General features: G+C 38.5%; 1 protein-coding gene across 1 annotated transcript in view; it reads right to left on the bottom strand.

The window, feature by feature from the left end:
* Positions 1-19,873, bottom strand: part of LOC129826535 (neuropeptide FF receptor 1-like) — a 95,791-nt gene that overhangs the window by 20,927 nt on the left and 54,991 nt on the right. The window contains exon 4 of the mRNA XM_055887389.1: positions 7,346-7,770. Coding sequence (XP_055743364.1) covers positions 7,346-7,724 — 379 coding nt within the window. The 5' untranslated portion in view covers positions 7,725-7,770. The remainder of the gene's footprint in view (positions 1-7,345; positions 7,771-19,873) is intronic.

Raw genomic sequence — 19,873 nt, 5'->3', positions numbered from 1 at the left:
TCCCGACCCCTCCTGTCTCAGCCTCCAGTATTTATGCTGCAATAGTTTGTGTCGGGGGGCTAGGGTCAGTATGTTATATCTCGAGTATTTCTACTGTCTTATCCGGTGTCCTTTGTGAATATAAGTATGCTCCCTCTAATGCGCTCTCTTTTTATTCTCTCTTTCTCTTCTCTCGGAGGACCTGAGCCCTAGGAAAATGTCTCAGGACTACCTGGCCTGATGACTCCTTGCTGTCTCCAGTCCACCTGGTCATGCTGCTGGTCCAATTTCAACTGTTCTGCCTGCGGCTATGGAACCCTGACCTGTTCACTGGACATGCTACCTTGTCCCGGACCTGTTGTTTTGAACTCTCTCTCTACCGCACCTGCTGTCTGTAACTCTGAATGATCGGCTATGAAAAACCAACTGACATTTACTCTTGAGGTGCTGGCCTGTTGCACCCTCTACAACCACTGTGATTACTATTATCTGACCCTGCTGGTAATCTATGAACTTTTAAACATCTTGGCCATGTTATGTTATAATCTCCACCTGGCACAGTCAGAAGAGGACTGGCCACCCCTCAGAGCCTGGTCCCTCTCTAGGTTTCTTCCTAGGTTCTGGCCTTTCTAGGGAGTTTTTCCTAGCCACCATGCTTCTACATCTTCATTGCTTGCTGTTTGGGGTTTTAGGCTGGGTTTCTGTACAGCACTTTGTGACATCGGCTGATGTAATAAAGGGCTTTATAAATATATTTCATTGATTGACTCAGTTACCTTTGCTTTCTTGGGTACAGGAACAATGGTGGACATATTGAAGCAAGTAGGGACAGAAGACTGGGATAGGGAGAGTTTGAATATGTCCGTAAACACTCCAGCCAGCTGGTCTGCCCACGATCTGAGAATGTGGCTAGGGGTGCCGTCTGGGCTGGTAGCCTTGCAAGGGTTAACACGCTTACATTTCTTACATCGGCCATGAAGAACGAGGGCCCACAGTCCTCGGGAGCGGGCGGTATCGGTGGCACAGTGTTATCCTCAAAACGGGCGAAGAAGGCGTTTAGCTTGTCCGGGAGCAAGACGTCGGTGTTGCTCCCGGGCTGTATGTGGGCTGTAATGTCCTATTATGAAGTTATTCAACTATAGATTAGCCATTCTGTGTAGGTACAGATTGACAGTGTACAGTCGTGGCCAAAAGTTTTGAGAATGACACAAATATTAATTTCCACCAAGTTTGCTGCTTCGGTGTCTTTAGATATTTTTGTCAGATGTTGCTATGGAATACTGAAGTATAATTACAAGCATTTCATAAGTGTCAAAGGCTTTTATTGACTATTACATGAAGTTGATGCAAAGAGTCAATATTTGCAGTGTTGACCTTTCTTTTTCAAGACCTCTGCAATCCGCCCTGGCATGCTGTCAATTAACTTCTGGGCCACATCCTGACTGATGGCAGCCTATTCTTGCATAATCAATGCTTGGAGTTTGTCAGAATTTGTGGGGTTTTGTTTGTCCACCCGCCTCTTGAGGATTGACCACAAGTTCTCAATGGGATTAAGGTCTGGGGAGTTTCCTGGCCATGGACCCAAAATATCCATGTTTTGTTCCCCGAGCCACTTAGTTATCACTTTTGCCTTATGGCAAGGTGCTCCATCATGCTGGAAAAGGCATTGTTCGTCACCAAACTGTCCCGGATGGTTGGGAGAAGTTGCTCTCGGAGGATGTGTTGGTACCATTCTTTATTCATGGCTATGTTCTTAGGCAAAATTGTGAGTGAGCCCACTCCCTTGGCTGAGAAGCAACCCCACACATGAATGTTCTCAGGATGCTTTACTGTTTTTTTGACACAGTACTGATGGTAGCGCTCACCTTGTCTCCTCCGGACAAGCTTTTTTCCGGATGCCCCAAACAATCGGAAAGGGGATTCATCAGAGAAAATGACTTTACCCAAGTCCTCAGCAGTCCAATCCCTGTACCTTTTGCAGAATATCAGTCTGTCCCTGATGTTTTTCCTGAAGAGAAGTGGCTTCTTTGCTGCCCTTCTTGACACGAGGCCATCCTCCAAAAGTCTTTGCCTCACTGTGCGTACACATGCACTCACACCTGCCTGCTGACATTCCTGAGCAAGCGCTGTACTGGTGGTGCCCTGATCCAGCAGCTAAATCAACTTTAGGAGACGGTCCTGGCGCTTGCTGGACTTTCTTGGGCGCCCTCAAGCCTTCTTCACAACAATTGAACCGCTCTCCTTGAAGTTCTTGATGATCCGATAAATGGTTGATTTAGGTGCAATCTTACTGCCAGCAATATCCTTGCCTGTGAAGCCCTTTGTATGCAAAGCAATGATGACGGCACGTGAAAGCAATGATGATAGAACGTGGGGAATGGTGAGAGGTAACCTAAAATAACACTGATGTTGGTTTGGTTGTTATTTGTGATGTTATTAAAAATGTTATAAAGGAAATATTGTAATTCGAAAAGTATACACACTACATGTACAAAGTTTCCATCCTCTACGTTGTGCATGGTATATGATCAATGATGAAATTGTTTTTGTTAAGAGAGGGATGTAATTTTAGAAACTATAATAGGAAATTGTGTCTATAACTGAACAGTAAGTAGTCACCGCCACCTTGAGTGAGGTCAGAGAGTGTGTCAGCCTGGCGGAACAGCCCTTTTGAATGAACTGTATAAAATGATGAGTTAAGAATTAACATATTAGACCAGAGAGACGTTGAGCTGCAGCTCACGTTTAAAGTGGTTTGAACTCAGAATCTCAACACGAGGTAGAGACAATAAACTTACCTCCCCGACAATCACTGGTACGGCTGATTAGCTGTCCTAAGTAAAGTATCTAGAAACGCGAATTTAAGCGTGACCATTCTACTACTCTCTTCAAACCATTATATTCCACTATTCTCATCACCCCACTGGAAACCATCGACATGGCTGGCTGATGGTTTCTTTGGGAGGAGAGGAGAATAAACTTGTAGTTCTGTTCAGGACTACACAACAAGTCACCGGATACCGGACGACTGCAGAGAACAACATTAGAAGATGTGTGGGGACACCTTTTGGACAATCAAGGTCTTAGAAGCGTGCTGCGAAAAGGCCCAACCCCCTTTCCAAGGTTGCCCGGTTCAGAAAGATACACAGCGAACAACACGGGAAACAAAAGGCATTTTTCACGTGAATACATTCATGATTTTTCTCCAAGCAGGTGGTGAGTAGTTTATAAATGTAGCAACATTAACTTCTTGTCAATAGGGGGAGCTGTTAGCACTTTGTAATAATGACGTTCCCAAATTAAACTGCCTCGTACTCAATTCTTGCTCGTACAATATGCATATTATTATTACTATTGGATAGAAAACACTCTCTAGTTTCTAAAACCGTTCAAATTATATCTGTGAGTGAAACAGAACTGGACTTAGAGCAATTTTCCTATGTGGATGTGAGAATGCAGAATTTTGCTGGCTGTTCTGAGACCTGTGTATAAATCTGCCTGTCTTCTATTGGTTGAGATGCATTGCATACGCCTTCCCCTGGATGTTAGCGAATAGGGAGACTTGAAATGGAGTCTCTACGTAGATCTCAAAGGTTATAAATCACTTGGCAAAGACATGTCTGTTCTTTTCGCTCTGACGCACTGAGGACCTTGGCATATTGTACTAGAACCATCGGTTATAGATCTTAGAAATTTCCGGCTGTGTTTTTATTCGATATAGGCTTTAAAGACATCATAATCTTGTTATTTTAAACCGAATTATATCAGTTTATGTCAGTGTATTGCGATTTTCGGGTATTTCATTTCCTGGCGTTCTAGGGGGTTGGGTATCTCTCTCTCTCATGCTAATGTTTACTGCTAATTGCAACGTTGAAGAGGACGTTATACAACCTAGCAACGATTATTTTGTACAAAGGACACCTTTCCCAAGATTCTGATGAGAGTTCATCAAAAAGTAAGAACTATTTATGCTGATAATTCGTTGTTGTGTTGAAAAATGTCAAATGCATAAGCCGCCATTAATTGCAGTGCAGCCTCGCTTTATCGCACGCTGTATTTTGAAGTAACGTTAATTTAAAAAATGTAACCCAGCGATTGCATTAAGAACTAATTTGTCTTTCAATTGCTGTATTTTTTAGTCAAGTTTTGGAATAGTTACTGAATAGAATAGGTGCCTCTCCAAAGATTTCTCCTGACATTTTCTGGGTAGCTTGACTACTTTTCTCATTGTATAACCACGATTTGTGGCGCTAAATATGCACATTTTTGAACAAACTCTATATGCATTGTGTAATATGATGTTATAGGACTGTCATCTGAAAAATTCTGAGAAGGTTAGTGAAAAAATTAATATATTTTGGTGGTTTATACGTTATCGCTATGTTTGGCTTGAATCAATGCTGTTGTGATGTTTGCTATTGTGGTAAGCTAATATAACGCTATATTGTGTTTTCGCTGTAAAACACTTAGAAAATCTGAAATATTTGCTGGATTCACAAGATCTGTGTCTTTCATTTGCTCTATGCTGTGTATTTATAAGAAATGTTTTATGATGACTAATTAGATCATACACGATGGTCTCTGTAGTTATTCTAGTTGCTTTGGTGAGAGTTGTGATGGTGGCTGCAATGGTAAACTATGATTTATACCTGAAATATGCACATTTTTCTAACAAAACATATTTATTGTATAGCATATGTTATCAGACTGTCATCTGATGAAAGTGTTTCTTGGTTAGTGGCTATTTATATCTTTATTTGGTCGAATTTGTGATAGCTACTGATGCAGTAAGAAAAGGGTGGAGTAAAAAAAAGTGGTGTCTTTTGCTAACGTGGTTAGCTAATAGATTTACATATTGTGTCTTCCCTGTAAAACATTTTAAAAAACAGAAATGATGGCTGGATTCACAAGATGTGTATCTTTCATCTGGTGTCTTGGACTTGTGATTTAATGATATTTAGATGCTACTATTTACTTGTGACGCTATGCTAGCCTATGGTAGTCAGATTTTTTTACTGATGGGGGTGCTCCCGGACCTGGGTTTGTGAGGAAGTAGAGGTTAAGCGTCTCTGTCCCTCTCTTCCTTTCTCTCCATGTCTTTTGTAACAAGCAGCCATATTGTTGTCAGTCCACTAGGGACCTGTTTATAATGTATTAAGTGTGTATGTTTATCCTGTGTTACTACTTAGTTAGCTAGTAAATAAATAATTAAACCAAGTTGTGTAGTACTGAATCATCAGTAAGGCTCAGGTTTTTGCAGATGCAAGGATACAACTGTTCAGAATGATGATATGATACGAGGTTATGATTAATAAGTTGACTGTTTATGGATGTGATAGGTTTTTTATTTGTATTTTATTTAACTTATATTTAATTAGGCAAGTCAGTTAAGAACAAATTCTCATTTACAATGACAGCCTAGGAACAGGGGCAGAACGAGAATTTGATCTAACAACCTTTCGGTTACTGGCCCAATGCTCTAACCACTAGGCTACCTGCCACCCCATAGGTAAAGACCTTTAGAGTTTAATTCGGGAGAAGGTAACTCTAGAACTGCTCTCGTGGCGCCCCAAATCCTAATGAATTAATTGTTACATGATTAATTCAATTGGCTAACAATTAAACATAATTAGTTAATTAGAGATTACAGTCATCAGATTAATGAAAGTAAATTCACGACAAACATGTAAAAATACTACATTTTGGCACTTTAGCTAAAGGCACCAATTTCGTGGAACGACCCTGGTACATCCATTTTGGACTGAATGATGTACGCATTGATTCTTGAAGAATATAACTTATAAATGTCTCATGAACTTATTTCAACTGCCGTACCACATCGGTATATGTATATGTACACAAACACTAACCTCAAAACATGGTCACACCTGAAATTCTGATGAATCTCTGTTGCCTCTACAATAAATGTCTAAATTGATAATTGTACATTGGCCTATGTCTAATATGATGAGTGTACAGTAGGGTAATGTGGGGTAAACCCCCCCCCCCCCCCATTTGAATTTTCCAACACTTTCCCTGGCTGATTCATAATGATGTGGCATCAACTATGCATGGAAATTTTAATATGAGGATTAATTAATTAATCATATTATCCTAATTCACTTTCTAGCAATGTCATGTTAATTATATGCACAGGCAGGATTTGAATTGGCCTTCACATTGGTCTTGGGTTGACAAAAAGATATTAGAGTCCACCAAGTATAACATTTTTAATGCTTATGGGCATCCATTGGTCCCTCCAAAATCCAAACCCAGTCTATGAACGATAACATTAATAGTTATGAAAATTGAGTTCTAAAATAGTAGAGTTTAAAAAAATAATAATAATCTGCTTTTGGAAGATAATGTATGAAGAAAATGTCTGGTAGTAAAAGTAGAAAGTCATGAAAGACAATCAGAAGGAAGGATTTTTGATAATATTCCCTCTGTTCATGTCTCCTTTAATGTTACCTGATATACTTTGTTTATGTTAATTATAATTGTTTGCTTATGTGCTTTCTTTTTGATGAGTCATTCAATTCACAAAGGACTTTAACATCTACATACCAGAACTGAGTGGAAATGGATCTGACTCAATCTTTAGAAATTCAATATGGAGTTTTTGATTCTGTGAAAGTGATGTGTCACGGATATTACACTATTCATGGATTGTTTCTAGAGTGGAATTAAGTTTGTAATTAAATTCACATTGATCAACACATTCACCTTGATATGGAGTTAAATTAATGGGATGTAATCAGTGGTGTAAAGTACTTAAGTAAAAATACTTTAAAGTACAACTTAAGTAGTTTTCGGGGTATCAGTACTTTTCTTTACTATTTATATTTTTGACCATTTTAACTTTTACTTCACTACATTCATAAAGAAAAAAATGTACTTTTTACTCCATACATTTTCCCTGACACCCAAAAGGACTCGTTACATTTTGAATGTTTAACAGGACAGGAAAATTGTCAAATTCACACATGCTTTTGTTTGTAAATGATGTCTGAGTGTTAGTAGTGGCTATCCATTAAAATAACAAGAACATGCTTTGCTTAATATAAGGAATTTGAAATTATTTATACTTTTACTTTCGATACTTAAGTATATTTAAACCAAATACTTTTATACAAGTAGTATTTTACTGGGTGACTTTCACAAGTCATTTTCGGTTAAAGTATCTTTACTTTTACTCAAGTATGACAATTGGGTACTTTTTTCCACCACTGGATGTAATAGAGTTGATGATGCTGAGTTGCATTATCCTGCTCAGTTGCATTCGCCAAACTCAGACAGAGTTGCGTTAGCCAGCTCAGACAGAGTTGCGTTCACCAGCTTAGTTAAACCAAGTTGTTTTACCTACCCGTGATGAGGTTGTCCACAAGCGTTGTGGGGATGCAGAAGATGCCCACCAGCAGATCGCTGACTGCCAGGTTGAGGATGAAGAGGTTGGTGACGGTTCTCATGCGACGGTTCCCAAGCACGATCAGACACACCAGTACATTACCCACCATGCACAGCAGGAAGATGAACAGGTAGGCCAGGATGAAGCTAGCAGCCACAGGTAGGGAGTGTTGGTAGTAAGGGAAGTAGGTGATGTTGTTGGTGGTGGTGTAGTTGGAGTCGTTAATAGCTCTGTGGTGGAGGAGGAGGTGATTGGAGGTGGTCAGGGCTGTCATGGTGTCTGAGGAGCCCTCCAGTTCAGTCAGACCCTCCTCTTCACCACTGTTCCACACCTCCATCACTTCTTCCTTCTTCAGGATGGATTGGTCTGATAACACACCACACCTTGTGACACAAACAAAAACATACAATCAGGAACTATTGTGAAACTATAATGTATTCATTCACTGCGTATCCATACAGTGTGTGACAGTGCTGGCCGTACCCTGTGCACGTCAACAAGTTAAAATAACTGGACTGATAAAAATTGTCAAAATCAAATAAATATTTATTAGGCTATAAAACAGATGGTTTTAAAGAAGTTAAAACACACCATGCTAAAAGCTTATTAAACACAACAAAAACTTTTGCTGCAGAGCATATACACTGCTCAAAAAAATAAAGGGAACACTTAAACAACACAATGTAACTCCAAGTCAATCACACTTCTGTGAAATCAAACTGTCCACTTAGGAAGCAACACTGATTGACAATAAATTTCACATGCTGTTGTGCAAATGAAATAGACAAAAGGTGGAAATTATAGGCAATTAGCAAGACACCCCCAATAAAGGAGTGGTTCTGCAGGTGGTGACCACAGACCACTTCTCAGTTCCTATGCTTCCTGGTTGATGTTTTGGTCACTTTTGAATGCTGGCGGTGCTTTCACTCTAGTGGTAGCATGAGACGGAGTCTACAACCCACACAAGTGGCTCAGGTAGTGCAGCTCATCCAGGATGGCACATCAATGCGAGCTGTGGCAAGAAGGTTTGCTGTGTCTGTCAGCGTAGTGTCCAGAGCATGGAAGCGCTACCAGGAGACAGGCCAGTACATCAGGAGACGTGGAGGAGGCCGTAGGAGGGCAACAACCCATCAGCAGGACCGCTACCTCCGCGTTTGTGCAAGGAGGATTAGGAGGAGCACTGCCAGAGCCCTGCAAAATGACCCACAAATGTGCATGTGTCTGCTCAAACGGTCAGAAACAGACTCCATGAGGGTGGTATGAGGGCCTGACATCCACAGTTGAGTGTTGTGCTTACAGCCCAACACCGTGCAGGACGTTTGGCATTTGCCAGAGAACACCAAGATTTGCAAATTCGCCACTGGCGCCCTGTGCTCTTCACAGATGAAAGCAGGTTCACACGCACATGTGACAGACATGACAGAGTCTGGAGACGCCGTGGAGAACGTTCTGCTGCCTGCAACATCCTCCAGCATGACCGGTTTGGCGGTGGGTCAGTCATGGTGTGGGGTGGCATTTCTTTGGGGGGCCGCACAGCCCTCCATGTGCTCGCCAGAGGTAGCCTGACTGCCATTAGGTACCGAGATGAGATCCTCAGACCCCTTGCGAGACCATATGCTGGTGCGGTTGGCCCTGGGTTCTTTCTAATGCAAGACAATGCTAGACCTCATGTGGCTGGAGTGTGTCAGCCATTCCTGCAAGAGGAAGGCATTGATGCTATGGACTGGCCCGCCCGTTCCCCAGACCTGAATCCAATTGAGAACATCTGGGACAACATGTCTCGCTCCATCCACCAACGCCACGTTGCACCACAGACTGTCCAGGAGTTGGCGGATGCTTTAGTCCAGGTCTGGGAGGAGATCCCTCAGGAAACCATCCGCCACCTCATCAGGAGCATGCCCAGGCGTTGTAGGGAGGTCATACAGGCACGTGGAGGCCACACACACACTACTGAGCCTCATTTTGACTTGTTTTAAGGACATTACATCAACGTTGGATCAGCCTGTAGTGTGGTTTTCCACTTTAATTTTGAGTGTGACTCCAAATCCAGACCTCCATGGGTTGATAAATTTGATTTCCATTGATAATTTTTGTGTGATTTTGTAGTCAGCACATTCAACTATGTAAAGAAAAAAGTATTTAATAAGAATGTTTCATTCATTCAGATCTAGGATGTGTTATTTTAGTGTTCCCTTTATTTTTTGAGCAGTGTATAATGCCTACATCTCCCTCCCACTGTTCAGATAGACCATCTTTCAAGAAACAAACCAATTAACACACTCAAAGATCAACACACCTGAACACACTCAAATTGACAACACAAACGACTGACTGTTGAAGATGAAGTTGATGGTAAATGTTTAAATATATGGAATGGTTTGAACAATGAAACCGTTTTGTGCCCAATTAACACACAAGTTACAGAAACGCACATTTAAAAGGTCTAAATGAAGATGCATTGAATGTAATCAAATTCATCTTCACACAGTGTATCTCCAGTACTTTGAATTGTTCTGTAACTTGTGTAGGAATTTTCATAGCCTACTTATACTGAACCAAAATATAAATGCAACATGTAAAGGGTTGGTCCCATGTTTCCTGAGCTGAAATAAAAGATCCCAGAAATGTTCCATACTGTATGCACAAAAAGTTGTGTTCACAAATTTGTTAGTAAGCATATCTCCTTTGCCAAGATAATTCATCTACCTGACAGGTGTGGCATATCAAGAAAGTGATTAAACAGCATGATCATTACACAGGTGTAGTTTGTGCTGGGGAGAATAAAAATCCACTCTAAAATGGAGACTTAAATACCCTGACCAAGTGAGATATACATGGCGGAGCCTTAATCAAGCTAATCGTCTTGACTACTTTCTTATGCCATTCTCTCAGGCACTAAAAGTTTAAAAAGTGTTGATAGAGGACAGAATGCGGTCGGATCATCACATAATTGGCATATATATTACTTGTACAGGATTTCCACGTGGGCGAAGATATTGGAAATGTAATCAAAGCCTACTAGATGATAAATTGTTTAGGAGGACAGAGGACAGAAGAATTTATAACAGACTTTTTCCAGAAATAACATAGGTACAGCAGATCCCCTTATTGTACGGGACACTTTTAAGTGTGCCTTTAGAGGCCATGCAATTCAGTACTCATCTAAAAAACAAAAGCAATTTAGATCAAAAGAGTCCATATTAACTTCTCTAGGATAGGGGGCAGCATTTTCACGTTTGTATTAAAAGCATACCCAAATTCAACTGCCAGCTACTCATCCCCAGAAGATAACATATGCATGTTATTAGTAGATTTGGATAGAAAACACTCTGAAGTTTCTAAAACTATTTGAATCATGTCTGTGAGTATAACAGAACTTATTTAGCAGGACAAACCATTCAGATTGTTTTTTTTAATTGATTTTTTCCCTAATAATAATGTAAAATTAACATCTGTACAGAAAGACTCATGTGAAGGCCAAATTACAGAGGAGGAACTTCTTGATGCAATTAAAGCTTTTAAGGATGGGAAAACTTCAGGGCTGGATGGCATACCAGCCGAAGTATACCAAACTTTTTTTTATATACTCAGAGGACCATTATAAGCATGTTTTAACCACTCCTATATAAATGGTAGATTATCAGACACGCAACAAGAAGGTCTGATATGATTATTACTGAAACAAGACCCAAATGGTATATATAAAGATCCAGTCCATTTAAAAAATTGGAGACCTCTTACACTTCAGTGTTGTGATGCAAAAATCCTAGCAAAATGCTTGGCGCATAGAATTTTTTTACATGGACGATACATTGTAGATAATATAAGACAAGTACTGGAAACAATAGAATACTATGAAATTTCGGGGACACCAGGCCTGGTTTTCATTGCTGATTTTGAAAAGACTTTTGATAAAGTATGACTGGAGTTTATATATAAATGCCTAGAGTATTTCAATTTTGGGGAATCTCTTATAAAATGGGTTCAAATTATGTATAGTAACCCTAGGTGTAAAATAGTAAATAATGGCTACATCTTAGAAAGTTTTAAACTATCTAGAGGAGTAAAACAAGGTTGTCCACTATCGGCATATCTATTTATTATTGCCATCGAAATGTTAGCAGATAAATTAGATCAAACAATAATATTAATAGAAAGAGGAGGAAGGGAAGCGCTACTAAGGTACACTATAGTAGATTTTGGTAGATAGAAGGTGCTCTTTGGTAAAAGGGGTAAATTGGTCATCAAAAAGAAAGGAGGACCAAGGTACTCTTCATATAATTAATTAAAATGCCTTTATTAGAATGGCATGTTCAATAGAAACAAAGTTTTTTAAAAACCGACGAATTTCGGCTGCATGGCCTTCGTCAGGGAGTACTTTTAAAAAACGTTGTTTCTATTGAACATGCCATACTAATAAAGGCATTTTAATTAATTATATGAAGAGTGCCTTGGTCCTCCTTTCTTTTTGATAATATTAAGGGATTAGAAATCCATGGCTTAAAAACTAAGGTGTCATTGTACGCTGATGAGTCAAGTTTTCTTTTAAAACCACAATGAGAATCTCTCCACGGCCTCATAGAGGATCTAGATACTTCTGCTATCCTCTCTGGGTTAAAACCAAATTATGATAAGTGTACTATATTACGTATTGGATCACAAAAAAATGCTAATTTTACATTACCATGTAGTTTACCAATTAAATGGTCTGACGGAGATGTGGACATACTCGGTATACAAATCCCAAAAGAAAGAAATGATCTCACTCCAATAAATTTCTATAGAAAGTTAGCAAAAATAGATAAGATCTTGCTACCATGGAAAGGAAAACACCTGTTGATTTATGGAAAAATCACCCTGATTAACTCTTTAGTCATATCACAGTTTACCTATTTGCTTATGGTTTTGCCTACACCTAGTGACCTGCTTTTTAAATTATATGAACAAACAATATTGCATTTTATTTGGAACGGGAAGCCAGATAAAATTAAAAGGACCGATTTGTATAACGAATATGAATTCGGAGGGCAGAAATGATTAAATATTAAAGCATTAGACCTCTCACTAAAGGCATCAGTCATATAAAAGTTATACTTAAATCCAAACTGGTTCTCTAGTAAATTGGTAAGAATGTCTCATCCTGTGTTCAAGAAGGGACATTTTCCCTTTATTCAGATTACACCTGCTCACTTTCGGTTGTTTGAAAAGAAAATAATCTCCAAAATATTGTTCTTTTTTTAAACAAGCCTTAGAAAGTTGGTTGCAATTTCAGTTTAATCCACCTGAAAAGACAGAACAAATAATACCACAAATTTGGGGGATTAAACTGAAATATACAAAAAAAAAGTATTTTTTGAATAAATGTTTTTAAAAAAGGTATAATTTTTGTGAATGATATAATAAATAGGACTGGTGGAGTTGTCACACATACAGCTAACACAGACATATGGAAATGTCTGCTCTACCCAAAATTACAACCAATTAATTGCAGCATTACCACAAAAATGGAAGAGGCAAGTAGAAGGGGAAAAAGTAAGGAACTTGTATGTCGGCCCTGTATTAAAGAACCTGAATGGTTAAAGAAAAGTGTGATAAATAAAAACATTTACCAATTTCATTTAACTTCTCCGGGGTAGGTGGCAGTATTCGGAAGTTTGGATGACTATGGTGCCCAAAGTAAACTGCCTGCTAACTCAGGCCTAGAAGCTAGGATATGCATATAGTATTTGATAGAATTTTGGTAGTATTTGATAGAAAACACTCTGAAGTTTCTAAAACTGTTTGAATGATGTCTGTGAGTATAACAGAACTTATTTGGTAGGCGAAAACCCGAGCACAATCCATCCAGGGATTTTTTTTGTTGTTGAGGTCAATCTGTTTTCCATTAGTTTTCTATGGCAAGCCCCTTTTAATAGAAATTAGCTTGCAGTTCCTATCGCTTCCACTGGATGTCAACAGCCTTTAGAAATGAGAAAGAAGTCACATAATAATTATGTTAGCAAAAATGTTTATTTTTAATTTACAATCTGTAGAAGCTATGAGAATAGAAAGTTTCAAAACTTTTGTGAAGCATCACTGCACAGTTGAAAAATATATGGCAAATAAAAATCCAAAATGAGATGGGAGGGGTTGAATGGAGCTGAAGGGTGGGACTAATAACAAGATAACCAATGTAAAACATACAGGGTCTGTAAAATGTATATAGGTTCAGAACTTTTGTGAAATAGCACAGTTACAATTAGAAATCAAACTGGATGGACATCAGAAATAGAGGAGGACTAAAAACAAACAAAATATAACTATTGTAAAATAGATTGTATCTGTAAAATGTGTATAAGATACATAAACTGAAGGTAGAAGCGTAAGTGTTTATTGGTTTACTCCAATTGGGTGGTGGTAGGGTTTGCCGGGAATAATAAAGGTATATTCTAAAAAAAAGTATGTATGTCTATATAGGTATGTGTATGTATATATGTGTATATGTATGCATGCTTGTATGCATATGGATATATATTTAACCCAAGAAATATATGGGGGATTGGAAATGATGCAGACAATTACATTGATGGAAGCAACATTCTTTCCACAATATTAAGCTGATCCACAAAAAATCTGAAAACAATGTGTAGTTTTGTCACACAACCCAATGCCACAGAAGTATCAAGTTGAGGGATCGTGCAATTGGCATGCTGACTGCAGGAATGTCCACCAGAGCTGTCGCAAGGGAATTAGTTAATTTCTCTACCATAAGCCACCTCCAACGTCACAGGGGCCCACCCAGGGATGCGTCCCTGCCCAGTCATGTGAAATCCATAAATTAGGACTTAATACATTTATTTCAATTGACTGATTTCCTTCTATGAACTGTAATGCAATACAATCTTCGAAATTGTTGCATGTTGTGTTTATATTTCTGTTCAGTATACTTTGGTCAATACATCACTTCATACTTGGTAATGCACAAGTTTGCACAAGTTTGGCTAATGTACTCTAACCTCAGACGCACTGAGATGAAGCACAAGGATGCAATTATGTGCACATAAAACTCAAATCCACATGTACAAACTAGAGTGATGACTATTTTTACAGTATATTCAGAAAATAATATAAAACAAGTACTATAATTTAGAACAAATCCATATTTTACAATTGGTAGTAATTGGCTCAGCTGGACTGGACACCTCAACCACTCAACCTGTCCTGGCAGGAAGGAAATATTGGTAATGATTCATATTTGTTTCATGACTTATCTTGAGGCTGGTGAAATAATGAAACAGCCATTGAAAAGCTGGAAGCTCTTCAAAATATGAGGCAGAACAATACATTATGTTACCTTTTGTATAATGTAAAAATTACTGCAAACATCACTGAAGCCCTTTTGACCAATAAGCAGGCAGGTCTAAGTGACACCTCGAAATGTACTGTAAATATACTTTTTTTAAGTAACAAAATGCCCACAACCTCACCCTCATAGAACTCACTCAAAATTATGTTTATGCCCACGAATAACGATTACTCTAGCGACTATAATGGAGAGGTGTGACACTCTTCATTATTGTCTTTATAAACATAGATAATGACTTTGCCACTTAGTAAATGCCACGCAGGGCTACATTCCAGAAGGTTTAGGGTTGCCGACCACCACAGACAAGCTCACTCTCCCTGCCTGTAGGCCTACCATACGATCAGAGCTGGCTGCAGACAATGATCAGCTAGGGGGAAATCAGATTTAACATTTTGATGACATATTTATAGTTCTAGAAAATATATGCAACAAATTTTCCACCAACAGGTTTGTGTGCCAATGTACCACACAACCAATAAACAAAGTATACCGACTTTGGGTGTTTCAATATTATGGTTTGCGTTTTCAACACCTAAATAAATATACTATGACTATGTCTATCTTGACAAACAGAAAATACATCCATCCCTACCTTATAGACCTACCCAGTATTGAAGGCTTGGCTTGTCATGAAACTTTTTGGTGTTTTGTAACGATGTCTCTATCCATTCATCAAATGGTCGCTGCACAGTTTGGATTTTGTCAGTTAAAAACAATGACTTTCAGAAAGTATTCATACACCTGGACTTATTACACATTTTGTTGTGTTACAGCCTGAATAAAAAATGTATTACATAAAAATAATTATCTCACCCCTCTACACACAATAAATACCCCATAATGACGAAGTGAAAACATGTTTTTATTAAATGTTGCTAATTTATTGAAAGTTATTGTAGTATCCTTAAAGGCTTCTTAGAGTTACGACTCATGAGACTTAAGTACGGTTTAGTATTTAATTGTAACTTAGAATTACATTCTCTAATGCACCTGGCTTAAACTACCTGAAGTTTTCTTAAATCATAGTTATATAGGCAGACATAGGAAATAGCTACGGATAGCATGAAGCAAACCCCCGTCTTGAGTCAATACTGCCATCTATTGGTAAACATAAATATACCAGGTTACTACAGTTATATACAGAAATAGGTATTCACACCCCTGAGTCAATACGTTGTAAAAGCATATTTGGCAGCAATTACAGCTGAGTCTTTCTGGGTAAGTCTCCAAGAGCTTTCCACACCTGGATTGTGCAGAATTTGCCCATTATTGTTTCAAAAATTACTCAAGCTCTGTCAAATTGGTTGTTGATCATTGCAAGACAACTCAGCCACTCAGGAACATTCACTCTATTCTTGGTAAGTAACTCCAGTGTATATTTCACCTTGGGTTGTAGGTTACTGCCCTGCTGAAAGGTAAATTAATCTCCCAGTGTATGCTGGAAAGCAGACTGAACCAGGTTTTCCCTTTAGGATTTTGCCTGTGATTTGCTCCATTCCATTAATTTTTATCCTGAAAAACTTCTCAGTCCTGAACAATTACAAGCATACACTTAACATGATGCAGTCACAACTATTCTTGAAAATATGGAGAATGGTACCCAGTAATGTGTTGTATTGGATTTACCCAAAACATAACACTTTGTATTCAGGACAAAAAGTTAATTTCTTTGCCACATTATTTTAGTGCAAACAGGATGCACGTTTTAGAATATTTTTTATTCTGTACAGGCTTCCTTCTTTTCACTCTGTCAATTAGGTTAGTATTGTGAAGTAACCACAATGTTGTTGATCCATCCTCAGTGTTCTCCTATCACAGCCATGAATTAAACTCTGTAATGGTTTTAAATTCCCCATTGGCCTCATGGTGAAATCCCTGAGCGGTTTCCTTCCTCTCCGGCAACTGAATTAGGAAAGACGCTTGTATCTTTGTAGTGACAGGGTGTTTTAATTCTCCATCCAAAGTGTAATTAATAACTTCACCATGATCAAAAGGTTATTTTTTGTACCCATCTATTTTTACCCATCTACCAATAGGTGATCTTCTTTGTGAGGCATTGGAAAACCTCCCTGGTCTAAGTTGTTTAATCTGTGTTTGAAATGCACTGCTCGATTGAGGGACCTTACAGATAATAATTGTATGTGATTTTTAAAAGTGACCGGGATTGCACAATAAAGTCAGGGACTTATTTCCATTGTAGTCCCTATTTTTTACATAAATACATATGCAATTACATAGATAACCACTTTATTTCTGTAATGTGTCTATGGTTGGTATGGCTTTGAGTTGCTATGGTAGTTTTGTTCCACTCAACAGTGCCTGTAGATAAAAACTATTTCTTACCAGATAAAGTCTTATATTTAAAAGAGTGAATATTTGAGTCTCTGGCTCTGGTATTATGCTGGTGGACATTGCTAACAAATATAAAATAGTTAGATAGGTACCTGGGGGCTGAGTCCATGATAATTCTGTGGACCAGACCATGTTAATTAATGCTACTTTTTTCACCCCACAGATAGCCAGCTTAGCTGCATAAATTGCTTGACCTCCAGATGAGTATGAGGGGGTGGGGGCATAATCAAAGTGACAATGGACTAGTGCAGAGTCTTTAGGTTGTCTATAGCTAGGTTTTCATCCAATTGGTGACACATTTCATACGAATGTCTAAAATCAGCATAAAAACAATATGCACATTTTCCCATCAGAGTTGTTTCCACCAAATTGAGTTGGAGATAAAAGTCTGTGCCTAAATACATAGTGCATTTAAAAATAACTTGTGATTAAAAAATAATTAAAAAATAAAAATAAAAATAAAAAATACAAGTTAAATGGGTTCGTGATGGAACATTTTATGTTTGTGCTTTTATAATAACCAATGTCTTTGTTCAATGTTTGTGCTTTTGTAATAACATATTTCTGTGTCCATGCGAGTGACTGACGAATAGTGGGGATTCGTTCAGTGTTTTCAATTCGGCAGTAAGCCCAGAACCTTGTTTTGAGAACAAAATTCTCTCAGTTTCAAGGTCTCAGCTTGGAGAGAAGAAGCCTCATGAGGTATTGGTCGGTCACATGCATGAACCAAGCGTTAATGATGAATTAATTATGAATGATGAATAAGCTAAATCACGCCTGTAAGCAGTATAAGAGATATAACGGGACTGCCCCGAGAGAGCTCCTGACAGACATGTGCTATGGTGCATCAAGTCTGTTGGAACCTCTACAGTTAACCGTTAATAAACAATTATTAATTGAAGATTGATTTCGAGTGTCCCTGTGTAGAATTTCCATGACAGGTTTCCATCGCATTTTGAGCTCTAGGCCTACTGGTGGTTTTGTCACCAAAAAAATGTTGCGTAGGTATAGCAAATGTGCCCACTAGTGTTGGCACATGCGCTCTAGTCAATAGCTCGCAGAACCAGTGCGGTATAGACTAAATTATGTGATAACTATGGGTAAGAACAAAAATATGTGTATTAGTCAAATGGCAGCCAAGCATCGACCATCATGTCACCAAAGTCAGACCCTCGATATTTATTGGAAAGGTGCATCAAGATCACTGTGCAATTTCACCACCCTGTGAAGTTCATAAGTTATTTCATCTGTAGCCTAATAAACTACATGGTTTCCCAAGTCGTAGTGGGAGGACCACACCATACTGTATCATCACATGGCTCCCAAGTGTACTTCAATATGATTGTTATTAAATCAATATTTGCCCATAAAGGCATTTCCACCTCCATTTCTTTCCAAAAAAAACTATTTTACAGACAGGAAAAAAGATCTGACCATGTCAAACAAACAAAGTATCTGTTGGCATTTATAAATTATACTGAAACTTCCTGTTTCCATCACAGGTGTCGTGATTTTGATTTTATACGTAATGAGTTTACCCACATAACTATAGATGGAAAAGTGGTCATTAGCTAGGTTTCCATCCAATTGGCGACAGATTTTTATGCGAATATTCTAAAATCCGCATCAAAACAATACACACATTTTCCCACCAGAGATGTGTTTCCTTCAAATTGACCTGTAGTTGATAAAAGGCTGTGGGTGATGACATAGTGATGACATAGTGATTATATATATATATATATATATATATATATATATATATATATATATATATAAAATCACTATATACACATACAGTTGAAGTCGGAAGTTTACATACAATTAGGTTGGAGTCATTAAAACTATTTTTTCAACCACTCCACAAATTTCTTGTGAACAAACTATAGTTTTGGCAAGTCGGTTAGGACATCTACTTTGTGCATGACAAGTAATTTTTCGAACAATTGTTTACAGATTATTTCACGCATATCTCACTGTATCACAATTCCAGTTAGTCAGAAGTTTACATACACTAAGTTGACTGTGCCTTTAAACAGCTTGGAAAATTCCAGAAAATTATGACATGGCTTTAGAAGCTTCTAATAGGCTAATTGACATCATTTGAGTCAATTGGAGGTGTACCTGCGAATGTATTTCAATGCCTACCTTCAAACTCAGTGCCTCTTTGCTTGATATCATGGGAAAATCAAAAGAAATCAGCCAAGACTTCCGAAAAAAAAATTGTAAACCTCCACAAGTCTGGTTCATCCTCGGGAGCAATTTCCAAACACCTGAACGTACTACGTTCATCTGTACAAACAATAGTAGGCAAGTATAAACACGCAGCCGTCATACCGCTCAGGAAGGAGACGTGGTCTGTCTCCTAGAGATGAACGTACTTTGGTGCGAAACGTGCAAATCAATCCCAGAACAGCAAAGGACCTTGTGAAGATGCTGGAGGAAACAGGTACACAATCAACATAACCTGAAAGGCCGCTCAGCTAGGAAGGCACTTCTCCAAAACCTGCATAAAAAAAGACAGACTACGGGTTGCAACTGCACATGGGGACAAAGATCGTACTTTTTGGAGAAATGTCCTCTGGTCTGATTAAACAAAAATAGAACTCTTTGGAAATAATGACCATCGTTATGTTTGGAGGAAAATGGGGTAGGCTTGCAAGCCGAAGAACACCATCCCAACCATGGGGCACGGGGGTGGAAGCATCATGTTGTGGGGGTGCTTTGCTGTAGGAGGGACTGGTGCACTTCACAAAATAGATGGCATCATGTGGACATATTGAAGCAAC

Source organism: Salvelinus fontinalis, chromosome 28 (assembly GCF_029448725.1).
Source record: "Salvelinus fontinalis isolate EN_2023a chromosome 28, ASM2944872v1, whole genome shotgun sequence".
Lineage (NCBI taxonomy): Eukaryota > Metazoa > Chordata > Actinopteri > Salmoniformes > Salmonidae > Salvelinus > Salvelinus fontinalis.
The sequence above is the reverse complement of the archived record's forward strand: the minus strand, read 5'-3'. Positions and strand labels throughout refer to the sequence as shown.